This window comes from Stegostoma tigrinum, chromosome 10, assembly GCF_030684315.1.
Source record: "Stegostoma tigrinum isolate sSteTig4 chromosome 10, sSteTig4.hap1, whole genome shotgun sequence".
NCBI lineage: Eukaryota > Metazoa > Chordata > Chondrichthyes > Orectolobiformes > Stegostomatidae > Stegostoma > Stegostoma tigrinum.
In genome coordinates, this window is record NC_081363.1 from 88,896,247 (window position 1) to 88,914,563 (window position 18,317).

The 18,317-nt window shown below is 42.6% G+C and overlaps 1 protein-coding gene across 2 annotated transcripts in view; it reads right to left on the bottom strand.

Annotated features, from left to right (window-relative positions):
• The window catches only part of zfyve1 (zinc finger, FYVE domain containing 1), a 214,665-nt gene that overhangs the window by 124,612 nt on the left and 71,736 nt on the right, over positions 1-18,317 (bottom strand). Inside the window, exons 8-9 of one of the 2 annotated variants that reach the window (XM_048538407.2) lie at positions 8,797-8,967; positions 5,414-5,594 (exon numbers count right to left, since the gene is read on the bottom strand). In XM_048538407.2, coding sequence (XP_048394364.2) covers positions 5,414-5,594; positions 8,797-8,967 — 352 coding nt within the window. The remainder of the gene's footprint in view (positions 1-5,413; positions 5,595-8,796; positions 8,968-18,317) is intronic. The other variant, XM_059649384.1, reaches the window with a different exon arrangement.

The window sequence follows — 18,317 nt, forward strand, 5'->3', positions numbered from 1 at the left end:
GAACATCTGTTTGTTGTGGATGCTTTTTTTTGGAGCCTGGAATAGAGGTGAGAGGGGGAGGTGTATGGGCAGGTATAGCACAGGAAAAGGTGTTGGGTTCAGATTGCAGGTGGCAGAGAATGATGCGTTGAATCCAGAGGTTAATGGGGTGATGTGAGGATACGGGAATTCTGTCTTTGTTTTTATTGTGGGGAAGGGGTGTGAGGACTGAGGTGTGGGAAACGGAAGGGATGCGGTCGAGGGCATGTTTGACCACTGATGGGGCTGTGGTGCGAAGTTGCAGTCCTTGGAATACAAAGACATCTGGGATGTTCGGGAGTGGAACACCTCATCTTGGGGGCAGATGTAGCTGAGGCGGAGGAAATGGAGGTAGGTGATCGCATTCTTGCGGGAAGGTGTGTGAGAGGACATGTAGTCTAGGTAGCTATGCGAGTCGGTGGGCTTGAAATAGATATGAGTTGAGGTGGTCACCAGAGATGGAGACAAAGAGGTCCAGGAAGGAGAGAGAGGTATCAGAGATGGTCCTATTGGGTGGAAGGTGTTAGTAAAGTGGATGAACTGTTCGAGTTCCTCATGGGAGCACGAGGCGATGGTGATACAGTCATCGATGTAGAGGAGGAAGAGATGGGAATAGTGCCAGTGCAGCTGATGAAAAGGGACTGTTCCACCTATCTTACCAGGAAGCAGGCATGGCTTGGGACCTTGCAGGTACCCATGGCCACCCCCTTAGTCCGTAGGATGTGGGAGGAGTTGAAGGCGACGTTGCTAAGGCTAAGGACGAGTTCAGATTAGTGGATAAGGGTGTCATTGAAATGATATATTTCCCTCCCCAACCTTATCTGCCTTCTGGACAGATCACTCTCTGCTCAACTCCCTCATCTGCTCCACACTTCCCACTAGTCCCACCACACCTGGCACCATTACCTGTAACCGCAGGTGGTGCTACCTCTGCCCCTCCACCTCCCCACCTCATTTCCACCCCAGGCCCCCCCAAAAAATCTTCCACAACAAACAGATGTTCATCTGCACATCCGCTAATATGGTTTATTGTATCTGCTGTTCCCGATATGGCCTCCTCTACATTGGTGAGACCAAGCAGACGCTCGGAGACTGCTTTGTAGAGTACTTATGCTTGGTTCACGACAAACGACAACATCTCCCAGTTGCGAACCACTTCAATTCCCCCTCCTACTCCCTAGATGACATGTCCATCCTGGGAATCCTCCAGTGCTACAATGATGCCACTTGGAAACTGAAGGAACAGCAGCTCATATTCCGCCTTGGAAACATACAACCCAAAGGTCTCAATGTAGATTTTTACTAGCTTCAAAATCTCTCCACCCCCAACCTCATCCCAACATCAGCACTCCCCCCATCCCCATTTCATTGACCTGTCCATCTTCTCTCCCACCCATCTGCTCTGCCATCTACTTCCTATCACCATGCTTACCCCTCTATTTATTTCAGAGCCCTCTTTCCCATCCCCATTTCTGAAGAAGGGTGCTGACCCAAAATGTCAGCTTTCCTGCTCCTCTGATGCTGCCTGGACTGCTGTGTTTCTCTAGCTCCACACTGTCTTATTTCATAGTCTACTTAACTTATCAGTATCTCTCTGTAATGTGGAGTATAATGTGGGAAAACGTGAAGAAGTTCGTTTTGAAAGGCAGAACTGAATAATAGGTTATCAAAATGGAGAACAACTACAGAATGCTGCAACACAAAAGGACTTGGGGGTCCTTGTGCACAAAACACAAAAAGCTAGTGTACAGGTACAGCAATTGATCAGGAAGGCTACTGGAATATTTGCCCTTATTTCACGTGGGTACAAGTATAAGAGTAGGGAAATCTTACCGTACCTGTTAAAGTACTGATGCTAGTTTTAGTCCCTTACTTAAGGGAAGGAAGCATTTCATTGTTAATAGTTACGAGATGAGATAATTTGCGATGATGGAAGGACTGTTATCTGACAAAGGGTAAACAGGTTGGAACTCTACTCATTGGGATTTAGAAGAATGAGAGGTGATCTCACTGAAACATATAGGATTCTTAAAGGACTTAACTGGGTAAATATTGAGAGGATGTTCTCCTCACAGGAGAGCCTAGGACCAGACAGCACAGTCTCAGCATAAGGGGTTGCCAATTTAAGACTGAGATGAGGAGGAATTTCTTCTCTCAGATGGTTGAAAGTCTTTGGAATTCCTTGCCAAACAGACCTGTGAGGTAGAGTCTGTGTGTATTTAAGGCTGAGATGAATAGCTTCTCAATCAGTCATGGAATCAAAGGGTTAAGAGGAAAATTGGTATGAAGAATGTTGGATCAGCCATGATCGTACTGAATGGCAGAGTAGGCTTGAGGGCCAAAACAGCCCACTCTTGTTCCTATTTCTTATGGCTTATGAGACTTGTGGCAAGCCATCCTTCTTTTCTATTGTCAATACTGAGCCAAAGTAATTATTCAGCATATCTGCCATTTTGCCATAGTCACTAAAAATATCCCCACTTTCAATCTTCAGTGAGCCAACATAGCTCTGGACCCCACACACTGCCATTAATTACCCATGAAACTTTTTTTATTGCTTTTGGTGTCCTTGGCAAGTTTCCTTTCATAATCCCTTTTAGTAGTATTTAAGTTACTTTGTTGGTCTTTGTATCACTCCAATTCATCAGACGTTTTTGTTTTTGCATATTTGTAAGCTCTTTCTTTTATAGAAAAATGGAATCCCCACACAGTGTGGAAGCAGGCCATTCAGCCCATCAAGTCCACACCAACCCTCTGAAGAGCATTCTACCCTGATCCCTATCCCTTCATTTCCCACCCTGCACACTATGGGCAATTTAGCATAGACAATCAACCTAACCCGCAGATTTTTGGGCTGTGGGAGGAAACCCACAGAGGGAGAATGTGCAAACTCCACACAGACAGTTGCCCAAAGGTGGAATTGAAGCTGGCTCCCTGGTGCTGTGAGGCAGCAGTGCTAACTACTGTGTTTTATGTCTTATTTCTTCTGTTGTCCATGACTTTTTTTTTCCCCTGTGAAATAGAGCTTTTCCCTCTCAGGGGTACAAACTGGTTTTGTTTAGTGTTAATTTTTTTTGGAACATCCTCCACTATTCTTCATTTGTTTTACTGTTTAGCAGATTTTCCCAGTGTACTATGGACAGTCTCCATCTCATCTCATTAAAGTTGACCTCTAAAACTCTAGTTGATGATTAATACTTTTGGCTTTCAAATGCTATATTGTACTCAAATGTGTTATGATCACTATTTGATCAATGTTCATGCCCAATTAGTTACTAATTAAATCCAGTCATTACTCATTACTGAATCCCAATGTTGTTTGTTCCCTGTTGCATTCAGGATATACTGCTGTAAGGAACTAACACAGACACACCCCAGAAATTCACCTTTCTGCCTCTTGTACTTGTCTGCCTCTCCCAATTAACATTGAAAGTTAAAACCCCAATTAATACTGCTCTGGCTTTGCTACACACTTACCTAATTTCTTCATTTATGAAATTAGCACATCACAGCTGCTACCAAAGAGTCTGTACACTACACCTATCACAGTATTAGATCCTTTACTGTTCCTTACTTCCAACCATACAGTCTTCTCTGATCCTCTCTCTTCATTATATCCTCCCTCACCAGCACAGTAATTTGGTTTCTAATCAGGTGAGACTATTTCACGTCCTCTGCCATTTTTCCCCTCTCCATTCTGTAAAACTTATAGCTTGGTATATTTAGTTCCCAATCCCAAAAATCCTGTAGCAATGTCTCAGTAATGGCTTCTATATCATAATTTCAATTTTTGCCGACAGTGCATTTACTTCATTTTTTACATTTTGTGCATCTGTATATCAAACTTTTATTTAGGCCATATACTTTAACCTGTCAACCTCAGAACTGCTGTTTTATCCATTGTTTATCATTTCCCTTTTTCAGTTTAATCAATACACTTCTTATAGTTTTTCATTACCTGACATACCTGAAGTAGGATACCTGAGTGTTTCTTTACTCTGTCATTACTACATTTTGAAACCGTACTGACTTGCCCGTGAAGTTCTTGTGACCACCTTATTTAGCCTGTCCGTTAGGATCCTGGACCCAAATTGGTTCAGGTAGAACTCTTTCCAACCCAACAGTCTGGTTCATTCCTGTTACAATGATGATGCCACTGCTCCATGAAACAGAACTGCTCTTTCCCATATATCTTTAACCACGTTTACTTCCCTAATCTTACCTCTTTGCCAAATGCACATGGCTCAACTAATAACCCAGAGATTTCAACCTTTGAAGTTCTGTTTTTTAATGTTGTTCCTAATTCTTGATATGCCCCACAGACTTGAACAACTGAATCCACTCTTGCCACTCTATATCCTTTCAAGCCAGTTTGAGATGTCCCTTACTTTGGCACTAGGCATGCAACACACCACGTGGAACTCACGATCTTTTTCATGATATTTTCATGCTATTAGTACACCTTATTACAGAATTCGCTATCACTATCACTTTTCTTTCTGCTTGAGCAATCAAATGGCTTCCTGTCCCATAGTGCAGTGGTCAATTTGGCCATCCTTCCTACAGTCATTTTCCTCATCCACACAGGAAGCAAGTACCTCATTCCTGTTGGATAAGGTCAAGAGCTGAGGCTTCTCCACTGCTAAAATCAGAATCCCTCTACCTGCCTCACTTGCAATCACACGCCTATCCCTGACCAGTTGTCGAATTTGAAATACTTCACCTACAGGGTGTGAATGCCTCCTGAGATGCAGATGTGCCAGTCTAGCTCAGCAACTCTGAGCCACCATAGATGTGGTCTCTGTGAACCACAATAGGGTTCACAAGCTTCCACAAGACATCAGCTGACCCTGCTTCTAGTTAATTAGATTTGAATCTGCCTTTATAAACTTCCTACTGGTCTTTAACCTTTAGTGTTTCTCCGGTTTATTTCTAATGTGAAAGTAACTAAATTAGGTAGTCAAATTAGCAGCTCTTACCAACCAATGAGCCAATTTCCTATGATGTCACTTCGATTTGTGTTGGCCACGAATCCTGGGTTTCAACTTATCCTGTTAAAAAAATCCTTACAAACTATGACTCAAAAAAGCAAGCAAGAGCTACCTCTTCTCCTCTGCACCAAATTCTCACGCAGCTCCAAATTCCCCCAACTGTATACTCACTTGGGTCATCTCACTGAGCCTGACAACAACCAGTTGCAAGTAATTGCCTGAAATCAGCAAAGATTGTTAAATAAGGAGAAGCAGCTTCATCGATCTAGCAACTCTAATGAAGTGTCCCATGGTGCTTCATAGGAACATTACCAAACACAGGGATGGGATGGGACAAGATAGAATTAAAAGACATACCAGTGGCGTCGTAGGGAGGTGGGAGATGGTTCAGGAAATAAGATTACCAGTTCTGACTACTGCTGCTTCATAGCATCCATCACAAACTCGGACTGGAGCTGAACCCCAACCACGTTCTGGAACAGGCTTAGATTTCGTCGAGCAACCATCACAAAACCCTTCGCCACAAGCTCTGCAGTGATGCTTTGTTTCCTGATCTTCAAAAGGTTTATTGCATTTATGACAAGTCTGTTCAATAAATGAAATAGTCATTAATTTTTTCCCAGCAGACTTACATTCATCTTGTAATTCACCAAATATACAACATATATTCAAGTTTGTAGACGACACAAAGGTCGGAGGTGTCGTTGACAGTGTAGAGGGCTGTTGTAGGCTGCAGCGGGACATTGACAGGATGCAGAGATGGGCTGAGAGGTGGCAGATGGGGTTCAACCTGGATAAATGCGAGGTGATGCATTTTGGAAGGTCGAGTTTGAAAGCTGACTACTGGATTAAGGATAGGATTCTTGGCAGCGTGGAGGAACAGAGGGATCTTGGTGTGCAGATACATAGATCCCTTAAAATGGCCACCCAAGTGGACAGGGTTGTTAAGAAAGCATATGGTGTTTTGGCTTTCATTAACAGGGGGATTGAGTTTAAGAGTCGTGAGATCTTGTTGCAGCTCTATAAAACTTTGGTTAGACCGCACTTGGAATACTGCGTCCAGTTCTGGGCGCCCTATTATAGGAAAGATGTGGATGCTTTGGAGAGGGTTCAGAGGAGGTTTACCAGGATGCTGCCTGGACTGGAGGGCTTATCTTATGAAGAGAGGTTGACTGAGCTCGGTCTCTTTTCATTGGAGAAAAGGAGGAGGAGAGGGGACCTAATTGAGGTATACAAGATAATGAGAGGCATAGATAGAGTTGATAGCCAGAGACTATTTCCCAGGGCAGAAATGGCTAGCACGAGGGGTCATAGTTTTAAGCTGGTTGGTGGAAAGTATAGAGGGGATGTCAGAGGCAGGTTCTTTACGCAGAGAGTTGTGAGAGCATGGAATGCGTTGCCAGCAGCAGTTGTGGAAGCAAGGTCATTGGGGTCATTTAAGAGACTGCTGGACATGTATATGGTCACAGAAATTTGAGGGTGCATACATCAGGATCAATGGTCGGCACAACATTGTGGGCTGAAGGGCCTGTTCTGTGCTGTACTGTTCTATGTTCTATGTTCTATTTCAGCTTTCTGGCAGTCTCAGCAGACTGATATGTCCTTCCTTATAAATAACACTGAAAAATGTGGAGTGTATTTGTCATTTTATCTATTTCAAGTGCTAAATTTATTTACTGAATACACAAGAATAGTCACTATAAAACAGATGCTCCAGCCACCTGAAAAATAAAGTCTAGTCTACCATCAGATATAATGTCGCAAAGACATGTTTAATACATGTAATATGAATCCAGCTTCATGCCTTACTCTTGTTCTACATAAAATGCATTTTACCTGACTTCAGTCAGCAGGACTGAAAGACCCCAAGCAGGAATGACATTAGAAATGAAGAAGGAGATAGCAAGAACTGCAGATACTGGAGTAAGAGACAACATATTGTGGAGCTGGAGGAACACAGCAGGCCAGGCAGCATCAGAGGAGCAGGCAAGTTGACGTTTTGGGTCGGAAGAAGGGTCCTGACCCAAAACGTCAACTTTGCTGCCTGGCCTGCTGTGTTTGTCCAGCTACACACCATGTTGTCCAAGAAATGAAAAAAACTGCTCCAGTTGACAAACATTAATATTTTCAATGCTCTGAATAAACCAAGCCTGTCTCAGGGCTTTTCTAGCTGGCTCACACAGAAGAAAACCCAAAAGGTGCTGGATTAAATATTAGAAATTCATTTAAAGCCATGAAGTAGAGTTCACATAGCACAGGATGAGCGAACATCAGGACATATTGCCGGTCCTGCAGTAGATACAGACTTACTGTAAATATTTAGAAGGGACTTGCAGAGACCAAAGGCAGGAAATATGATGCTAGATATAAACAATAGGCGGCATTTTGGATAACACACATTTCGAATTCTTTGTCATCTCTAGAATCTAGGGTCTGACCACATCTATTTTTGCCTGGTAGTAAATTCCATTTGCGCTCCAATGTTGTGGGGAGGGTATTGGTTATCATGCTATTCAGCTGTAACATGGTTGAATGGGACAGTCTCAAAAGACCAGTTTATCATTTGCAAACTGTCTTTTCATATGTAAGTACCCAATTGACCACAGTATTCATCAGTCCATCGCAGCTACAACCCAACATCCACACAAGGAAGTGGTCATTTGTTATTGAGCAGAATTCTAAACCACATGGTCCCCAAACACTAATTTAAATTACGGTAAATATTCCTGTAGCATAAACTTTCTGAAACTAGTCTATAATGTCGAAAGTTACTTCAATCTATTCTTGGCACAGTTTGAAATATTGTGCACAGCATTTGTTGATGTACAAAAGAAATGTCAACATATTTAAAAATTTATCAATGATACTCAGCTTGGAATGACAAATCGTGAGGATGATACATGTCAACTGCAGAGGAGTAGACAGACAAGAGGGAGATAGAATTGAGCACAGAAACTATGAGGTAGTTTCTTTGGCAAATAGGCTTCACTGACAATGACAGTTCCAAAAAAATGTACAGGAACTGAGGAACCTGGGAATTAATGTACATCAAGCACTGAAGCGAGCAAGACTTCTTGAGAAAATGGTTTGCATGCAAAAAGTTCTGGAGCTTCAGAAATAGGGGCACTGGGTACAAAACCGAGAAGATATGATAAACCCGAATAAACCTGTGGTTGGACCAAAGCTGGAGTTCTTCATATAGTTCTGCTCACTACAAAGACTGGCTCCAGGCAGAAGGGATTCTAATTACAAGGTCTTGCTGGTGAAGTTGGGCTTGTTCTCGCTGAAGCAACAGAATTAAAGGGGATTGAATGGAGTTTACAAAATTCTAACTTTGACAGGGCACAGAAAGAAATCCATTACTTGGTGTCCATTAGTTGATGGTGTAAGGACTAGGGGACTCAGATTTTATGATTTGGCCAAGAGATGCAGAGGTCATGGGAAGAAGAACTTTTTTTAACAAACAGAACAGAGCCAGTGTCGAGAAGTCGACGTACACAATGATTTCCAAGGAAAATGAATAGTCACATGAAGTATATAAACTTGCAGGCCCACAGGGATACAGCAGAAGGATAGAACTTAGTGAATTACTTCACAGGGAACCAGCAGAGACTGGTAAGCTGAATGGCCTCCTCCTGTGCCATAACTGATTCTGAGTTCAGAAAGAAAGGGTAGAGAGAAATTACAATCAATCACATTTCCACATAATCGGGAATGTTGTGCTACAAAAGTGAAGGACAGACCAACAGTATGAAACCCCAGGAGAGAGAGATGACTTGGCACTTACAATAATCTGAGAGTTTGGTCTCCAGTAAGCTGGTGCAATCTGGTCTGTCAGCCAAGCTGTCACTGCTTTGGTTGGTTTTGCACCAAATTCCGAAACTGACTGTGCCATAAAATTCATGCCATCCAGTAATCGCTGCGCAGCATTGTTATTGTCCTTTAGAAATCCATCACTCTGAGGAAGAGAGAGGTGTCATCTTTACTGGTCATTATTAAAATTAGTAAAATAATGAGTGGACAGATCGGCACTCGCAATCTTCTCATCAGTTCCCAGAATAAGCTGCAGTATTCAAGAATTCAAGTACTGCATGGTAGACCAATTAGTAAAGTTAGATCACATGGAATTCAGGGAGAGCTGGTCAATTGGATACAAAATTAGCTGGATGGTAGATGACAGAGGGTGGTGGTGCAGAGTTGTTTTTCAGATTGGAGGCCTGTAACTAGCGAGGTTCTGCAAAGGTTGGTGCTGGGTCCACTGTCATTTATACAAACAATTTCATTGAAAATTTAGAAGGCGTGGTTAGTAAGCTTCCAGATGATGCCAAAATTGGTAGTATAGTCAACAGTGAAGAAAGTAATCCAACACTACAAGCGGATCTTGATCACTTGGGCCATTTGGGCTGAGAAGTGGCAGGTGGAGTTTAATTTGGTAAATGTGAGGTATTGAATTTAGGAAAATGAACAAGGGCAGGGCTTATACAATTAACAGTAAGGCTCTGGGTAGTGCTGTTGAACACAGACACTTAGGGGTTCGAGTATATTGCTCTTTGAAAGGTAGACAGGGTGATTAAGAGGTGCTTAGCCTGCTTCACTACTCAGACCGTTGAGTATAAGGAATTGGGATGTCACGTTGAGGTTTTCCAGGACATGGGTGAGGCCACTTTTGGAGTACTGTGTACAGTTCTGGTAACCCTGCTACAGAAAGGATATTACTAAATTGAAGAGGGTTCAGTAAAGATTTACTGGAATGATAGTGGGTTTGAATTATGAAGGAGAAGATGGATAGACCAGGACAGTTTTCCATTGCAGCATAGGAAGTTGAAGGGTGGCCCTATAGAAGTTTATACAATCGTGAGGGACATAAATAAGGTGAATAGCAAAAGTCTTTTCACTAGGGTGGGGGTGTTCAAAACTAGGAGGTATATTTTTGAGAATGGAGGAATTGGATTTAAAAGGGACCTGAGGGATATCTTTTTCAGGGCGTTGGTTCATATGTGGAATGAACTGTCCGAGGAAGTGGTCCAAATAGGTAATCATATTTGAAAGACATTTGGATAGGTACATGAATAGGAAAGGTTTAGAGGGATACAGGCCAAACGCAGGCATGTGAATCTAGTTTAGTTTGAGAAATTAATCCCATGGATGAGTTGGACTGAAGTGTCTGTATCCATACTGTTTGACGAATGACATCTGCAGCAGTCAGTATCTTCCTTCCCAGCCCAAGAAAAGGAGTTAAGTTGCAGACAATGAACCAGACTTCTTAAATGTTCTCTTAGTCTTTCTCTTAAAGTGCTGAAGGGTAAGAGATAATTCAGAAGTATCCTTACACAAACAGAACAACATGCAATACAGAGAAATGGTTTTGACAAGAAGAATCTTCAAATTTAAAAGGGAAATTGTGCCTTTTCTAAATAAATCATACTGAAACCACCCAAGCAAAACACACTACGGATTAGGTACAATGTCAAAGCTAATACACATCTGCAGATAAATCACTCAACACAGGGAAAAAATAATAACTGCATTGCTTTTACTTCTAGATGGCTCTTCTCTGCAAACAGGGCTGTTTCTGGAATCCCAAATTTTAAAGGTTTTTCACAAATCATCACATCTCTTATGCATTTTAGAGAAGTGTGACAGAGAATGAAACACACAAAAACAGATATTGGAGAAACTTGGCGAATGTTTTTAGTCCGGTGATCCTTCTTCAGACCCGTTGAAGGAGGGTCACTGGACTCAAAATGTTAACTGCGTTCTCTCCACAGATACTGTCAGACCTACTGACAATGAAAGACTAAGAATAAGGAAAAATGCGGGAATTCAAACAATCTACATGATAAAATGGAATTCCTTCAAGTGACTGTGATGGCATTACAAGTGTAGTATTAAAGGCAGTCAGGGACAGTGAGAAGAATCATTTTCCTCACACCCAGCAACCTTGCCAATTTTAATTTGACTCCATCTGCCCATGGCATGTGCATGTTGGCCAGTCTATCCAGGGCACGTCTTATGGGATATGGCTGTTGCTGACTGGGCCAGCATTTGGTGCACGAATTTTGTGCTCTAACCACTTCTAAGGTTTCAGTGCAAACTAAGATGGTGAATACAGAATTGAATGATCCCCAGGGAGCAATACAGAATTAACTGGGTGGCAGGAACAGCCCTTCTAGTGAGCTCAGGGCTACACAGTTAGAGAAAACCAGGGCTCATGCTGGTTTGAAACAATTGCTGAAAACAAGATGAAACATAACTGTGTTAACATAATGTTCTCAAGATACAGAGAAACAGCTGTACCAGCTGGGCTCCAGTTATTACATTGGCACTAAAAAGTATAAGTGACCTGTATGAATGAGGAGGCCATCACTCAGCCCCTTGAGTCTGCTGCGCCATACAACCATGGTTAATCTTATCGCAATCTCAACTTCATATTCCCAACTACACCAGGTACCCTTTCACCCACTTTCTTAGCAAGAATCTATCCACATCTGCCTTAAAAATACTCAGAGTCTACATTCACCAATTTTTGAGGAAACAACTTAGACTCTCAACACTCAGAAGATTTTACCACATCTACCTTGAATAAGTGAAGTCCTATTTTCAAAGTGACACTTCAATTTAGATTCTCCCACTAGTGGAAACATAATCTCTACTTCCACCCTGTCATGATGCTTCAGCAGTTTATACATTTCGATCAAGTGACTTCTTACTGCTCTTAACTCCAGTACATACAAGTCAAATCAGTTTAAACTTACCTCCTACGTCAAACCAGCCATTAATATTGGTTTAATAAACATTCTCTGAACTAATTCCAATTTATTTTCATCCTTCCTTAAATAAAAAGCACCAATACTGTGTGCAGTTCCTGCATACTGTAGTATAATGACCCAATTTCTGTTTTCAACTCCTCTTGCAATAACTTTTGGAACCACAAGTCAAGTGCTGAACCTGAGCCAACCACCATTCTCCAGCCACACAAAAACCATTAGAAAAATATGCTCTTTCCACAAAATGGGTGAACTTATTACCTGAATTACACTGTCAGATGCTGTCACCCCTGAACACTACGCTAAGATGAGTTATATCTAGGGAGGGTGGGAGACGTAGGCAGATCATACTGGAGTATCCTGTGGCTGTACCAATCTCAAAAAATATGCTGTTTTTGAAAGTGTCTGGGGTCATGGATTCTCAGGGGAATCTAATACTGACAGCCAGGTTTCTGATACTGAGACTGGCTCTACTGTAATGAAGGGCATGTCAGGTTCCAAGCGGTCGATTGTGATAGCATCTCTCTAGTCAGAGGCATAGACAAGATATTTCTGTGGCCAACAGCATGACATCAGCAAAAAATTAGGCAAGGTTAAAAAGTGGGTCATAGAGTCATACAGCACAGAAGCAGATTCTTTGTTCCAACATGATGGATGTTGAGGTTAGGGATAGATGTTTGATTACTCTAGGTCAAGTCGGCATGACGAGGGAGGAATTGTTGGGTATCCTAAAAGGCATTAAGGCAGACAAGAACCCAAGTCCAGATGGGATCTATGCCAGGTTTTGATGGAAGCGAGAGAAGAAATACCCCAGGCCGTAACAGATATCTTTGCAGCATCCTTAAACACGGGTGAGGTCCCGGAGGACTGGAGACTTGCTAATGTTGTCCCCTTGTTTAAAGGGGTAGCAGGGATAATCCAGGTAATTATCGACCGGTGAGCCTGGCATCAGTGGTAGGGAAGCTGCTGGAGAAGATAATGAGGGATAGGATCTATTCCCATTTGGAAGAAAATGGGCTTATCAGTGGCAGACAACATGGTTTTGTGCAGGGAAGGTCATGTCTTACCAACTTAATAGAATTCTTTGAGGACGTGACAAAGTTGATTGATGAGGGAAAGTCTGATGATGTCATATACATGGGATGTCAATAAGGCGTTTGATCAGGTTCCCCATGGCAGGCTGATGGAGAAAGTGAAGTTGCATGGGGTCCAGGGTGTGCTAATTAGATGGATGAAAAACTGGCTAGACAACAGGAGACAGACAGTAGTAGTGGAAGTGGTGTTCCACAGGGATCTGTGCTGGAACCACTGTTGTTTGTGATATACGTAAATGATTTGGAGGAAGGTATAGGTCATTTGATTAGCAAGGTTGCAGATGACACGAAGATTGGTGGAATAGCAGACAGTGAAGGGGACTGTCAGATTGCAGAATATAGACAGAATGGAGAGTTGGGCAGATAAATGGCAGATGGAGTTCAACCCAGTAAAATGCCAGGTGATGCATTTTGGAAGATCTAATTCAAGAGCAAACTATACAGTAAATGGAAAAGTCCTGGGCGAAATTGATGTACAGAGAGATCTAGATGTTCAGGTCCATTGTTCCCTGAAGGTGGCAATGCAGGTCAATAGGGTGGTCAAGGCGGCATACGGCATACATTCCTTCATCAGACAGGGTATTGAGTATAGGAGTTGGCAGGTCACGTTGCAGTTGTATAAAACTTAGGTTCTGCCACATTTAGAGTACTGCGTACAGTTCTAGTCGCCACATGACCGAAAGGATGGGTGAGAGGGTGCAGAGGAGGTTCACCAGGATGTTGCCTGGTATGGAGGGCGCCAGCTATGAAGAAATGTTGAGTAGAATAGGATTATTTTCATTAGAAAGACAGAGATTGAGGGGGGACCTGATTGAGGTCTACAAAATCATGAGGGGTCTAGACAAGGTAGATAGCAAGAAGCTTTTTCACCCCAGAGTGGGGGACTCAATTACTAGGGGTCATGAGTTCAAAGTGAGAGGAGGCAAGTTTATGGGAGTTATAAGTGGAAAATTCTTTACGCAGAGGGTGATGGGTGCCTGGAACACATTGCCAGCGGAGGTAGTAAACAGAGACACGATAGTGTCTTTTAAGATGTATCTGGACAGGTACATAGATGGGCAGGGAGCAAAGAGATACAGACCCTTAGAAAATAGGTGACAGGTTTAGACAGAGGATCTAGATTGGTACAGGCTTGGAGGGCTGAAGGGTCTGTTCTTGTGCTGTAATTTTCTTTGATCTTTGTTCTAATCCATGCTGATCAAGTTTCCCCAGACTAAACTGGTCCCAACTGCCTCTGTCATTTTCAAGTTGGCAGACTGTGATTGTTGAATGCCACAAGAATCACTGCTGGGGTCTCAGTAAATTTACAATCTAAGTTAATGACAGGAGTGACACAGCGGCTCAGAGGTTAGCACTGCTGCCTCAACGCCAGAGACCCAGGTTCGATTTCAGCCTTGGGTGATGTCTGCGTGGGTCTCCTTCGGTTACTCTGGTTTCCTCTCACAATCCAAAGATGTGCAGGTCAGGTGGATTGGCTACGCTTAGTTGCCCATCATGTCTAGGGTAAGAAATACAGGGATTGGAAGGGATGCTGTCCAAGGGGTGGTGTAGATTTGCTCTATGAAAATGTAAGCTGTGAGGGGGACACAACAAGATTGCTGCAAGATATGTATTGGTTGAATGGGTGAGCTATGAGCTGACAAATGAAGCAAGGTGTGTCAGCTACAAAAATGGAAAAGCAATTTTATTTTACAAGGCTGGAACTTGTAACCTTTGTTGTTCAGAAACACTTAGGTATCTTGCACAAGGACCATAAAAAGTTAGCATGCATGTACAACTAGCAAGAAGGAAGGCAAAGGGGCCTGGAGAACCAGAATGACAGTTTTGTTACAATTAAAGTAGGGTTTTGGTGAGACCAAACCTCAAGTACTATGTGCAGTTTTGGTCTTTATATTTAAGAAAGAATACAAGTACATTAGATCTGCATTCCGTGAGATACAGTCAAGGCTGACCCAATCAGTTCCTGGGATCGAACATAGAACAATACAGCGCAGAACAGGCCCTTCGGTCCTCAATGTTGCGCCAACCTGTGAACTAATCTAAGCCCCTCCCCCTACACTATCCCATCATTATCCATATGCTTATCCAAGGACTGTTTAATTGCCCCTAATGTGGCTGAGTTAACTACTTTGGCAGGCAGGGCGTTCCACGCCCTTACCACTCTCTGAGTAAAGAACCTACATCTGACATCTGTCACCCCTCAATTTGTAGCTATGCCCCCTTGTATAAGCTGAAGTCATCATCCTCGGAAAAAGACTCTCACTGTCCACCCTATCTAATCCTCTGATCATCTTGTATGTCTCTATTAAATCCCCTCTTAGCCTCCTTCTCTCCAATGAGAACAGACCCAAGTCCCTCAGCCTTTCTTCATAGGGCCTGCGCTCCAGACAAGGCAACATCCTGGTACATCTCCTCTGTACGTTTTCCAATGCTTCCACATCCTTCCTGTAATAGGGTGACCAGAACTGCACGCAATATTCCAAACGAGGCCGCACTAGCCTTTTGCACAGTTGCAGCATGACATCACAGCTCCGGTACTCAATTCCTCTACCAATAAAACCTAACACACCGTAAGCCTTCTTAACAGCACTATCAAGCTGGGTGGCAACTTTCAGGGATCTATGTACATGGACACCAAGATCACTCTGCACATCTACGTTACCAAGAATCTTTCCATTGACCCAGTATTCTGCCTTCCTATTATTATTCCCAAAGTGACTCACCTCACATTTATCCGTATTAACTCCACTTGCCACTTCTCGGCCCAATTCTGCAGTTTATCCAAGTTCCCCTGCAACCTGCAACATTCTTCCACACTGTCGACCACTCCACCGACTTTAGTGTCATCTGCAAACTTACTGACCCATCCACCAATGCCCGAGTCCAAGTCATTTATAAAAGTGACAATCAGCAGTGGTCCCAAAACAGATCCTTGAGGCACACCACTAGTTACCGGACTCCAGGCTGAATATTTTCCATCAACCACCACTCGTTGCCTTCTTACAGAAAGCTAGTTTCTCATCCACACTGCTCAATCTCCCTCAATCCTGTACCTCTGTATTTTCTCCAATAGCCTACCAAGTGGAACCTTATCAAAGGCTTTACTGAAGTCCATGTGCATCATGTCAACTGCCCTACCCTCATCCATATGCTTGGTCACCTTCTCAAAAAACTCAATGAGGTTTGTGAGACACGACATGCCCTTGACAAATCCATGCTAATTATCTCCAATCAAACTGTTGCTTGCTAGATAAGATGCTAGAGACTTATCCTTTAATGACAGGCAAAGTAAACTTGGTATATAATTTTGGGATACAGAGCAAGAAGAGGTGATCAAACATACGTCATTCTTGACAGTGTAGACCATGGAACCTAGGACATGGGGACACAGCCTCAAGAAATGGGATCAATTTAGAGTTTAAGATGACAATAAATTTCTTAATCAGATGGCTTACAATTATTGGAATTCACTGCTCTCTGCTTCACTATAGTGTAACAAATGCTTGTACAAACACATTTGAAATCTTGCAGGAAATTAAGACACTTGGAAAGTGGGCACAAAAGTGGAGTTAAGGCAGAAGATCAGTTATGATGATGCTATGGGGCAGAGCAGGCTCAAAGTGCCACATGGTTTACTTCTGCTCCAATTTCTTATGTTCTTCCGTTCACCCACTTGTCCTCAGCAGCTCTCATGGAAAAAACAGAAGCCCCAGAAATGTGACTGAGATGGCTACTAAGAGTGTTCTCCTCAATATTAGTTGTAAATTAAGCAGGTAATTTTTTTTTGGGCAGGGGTGGTGAAGTACAAACAACACTTTCCATTATTTCTGCAGTTCTTATGGGCCTACAGCAATAGTAGGACTGAGTGTGGGTGGAATGCCCTTCGGAGGGTCAGTGCAGACTCAATTGGCCGAATGGCCTCTATCTGTACTGTGGGAATTCTATCTTACTGTGATTCTAAGGCAAGTGAGTGCATCTAGAGGAAATATACTGCATGATATGAAATTGTTAAATTATACACATACATCACACAGTACATCAGCTACATGGTCGATACATTATTCCTTTTTGCAGTCAGAGCTTCATAGTTCACATGATTGAGAGATTTTGACACAGATTGCTTCTCTGGAGATGGAACTTAGAATACCAGTTCTGGATACCTAGAATGTGATCAACTATTTAGAAGTAAGAGGAGGACGAATGTCTTAGCCAGAGGATTGAGAATCTTTGAAATTCTCCATGCCAGAGTTCTCAACTTCGCTGTTGTGTATCCAAACCTTGTGTGGATACATTTTTGATCTCTCAGGAAGTCAAAGCACGTGGAAAAGTGCAGTTAAGGCAGAAGATCTATTATGATACTGCTAAATGGTGCAGCAAGTTTGAAATTATTACCAATGTTATTACTATAAAATGTCAAGCCAAAGAATTAAGAAACACAGAGGGCAAAGAGCATCAGTCGAGTTGGTATGCCCTATATTCTTTCTGTTCAAGTAAATGGATGGCAAATGGGCTAACAGCTCATTCAATATATCTATAAGCTGCGTTACAGGTTGGAAGATATGTCTGTGCATATTTTTTCTTACATCATGACTCTGGTCCTGATTTAGCTTGGAGAAATTAGTCCATGTAAAAGCTGGATACTTCCTTATTGGGAGTGAGGAAACACAGGATAGAATTTTCCCAGTCCTTGAGTGATAAGGGCAAAGCTGAGTTATTTGGAAAAATACAGCAACAATGGAAAAATGAGATGCTCAACTTGAGGAAGAAAGGTTGACTGTCCACTTATGATTTCAATATATCAATAAAAATCTCACTAGTGAGTGGTAAAGGGCCTATTTGCACACATCACCCCATTATTAACTAATCCTGCCTCATTGATATGTGGGTTGCTAATTTACCACACCGCGAAGAGAAACAAGACAGCACCAATTCCAAGCAGAAAAGTCAGAGCAGTCAGCTGGAATTACCAGATAACTGGCATTTTCTCTGAGCCTCCACGTTGGTCAACATTCCCCAACACCTCAGGGCACACTTCATGGGCAGTGACCACCTGCAGCCTCCTTCCAGAGTTGACATCGGTGTATGTTTCAAACTTTGGAACAGGTTGCGTCTTTGGCCTTTTAGTTTGCTTTCTTAGTACTCACTCATTTTGCATGTATTTGGATGCTCACAGCAGCTCTGTTTTATCCTGTCATGTCTTTTTGTTTATTACTGCTTCATTCAGCACTTACAGCCACATAGTACTTCTGCCTTGCTTTGCCTTTTAGTGTAGACCAAAAGCTAAGTGGCTTGGTTGTTTGCAATGAACAGTCAAGGCAGAGGACATGTTGCTGTATGGCACTGTGCTATGTCATTATTATTCCTACACCAAGTAACCAGCAGCTTATGTGACAAACACATTAAATGTGCTTCAACCAAATGGCCATAGATCAAAGAACAAGGGGAAC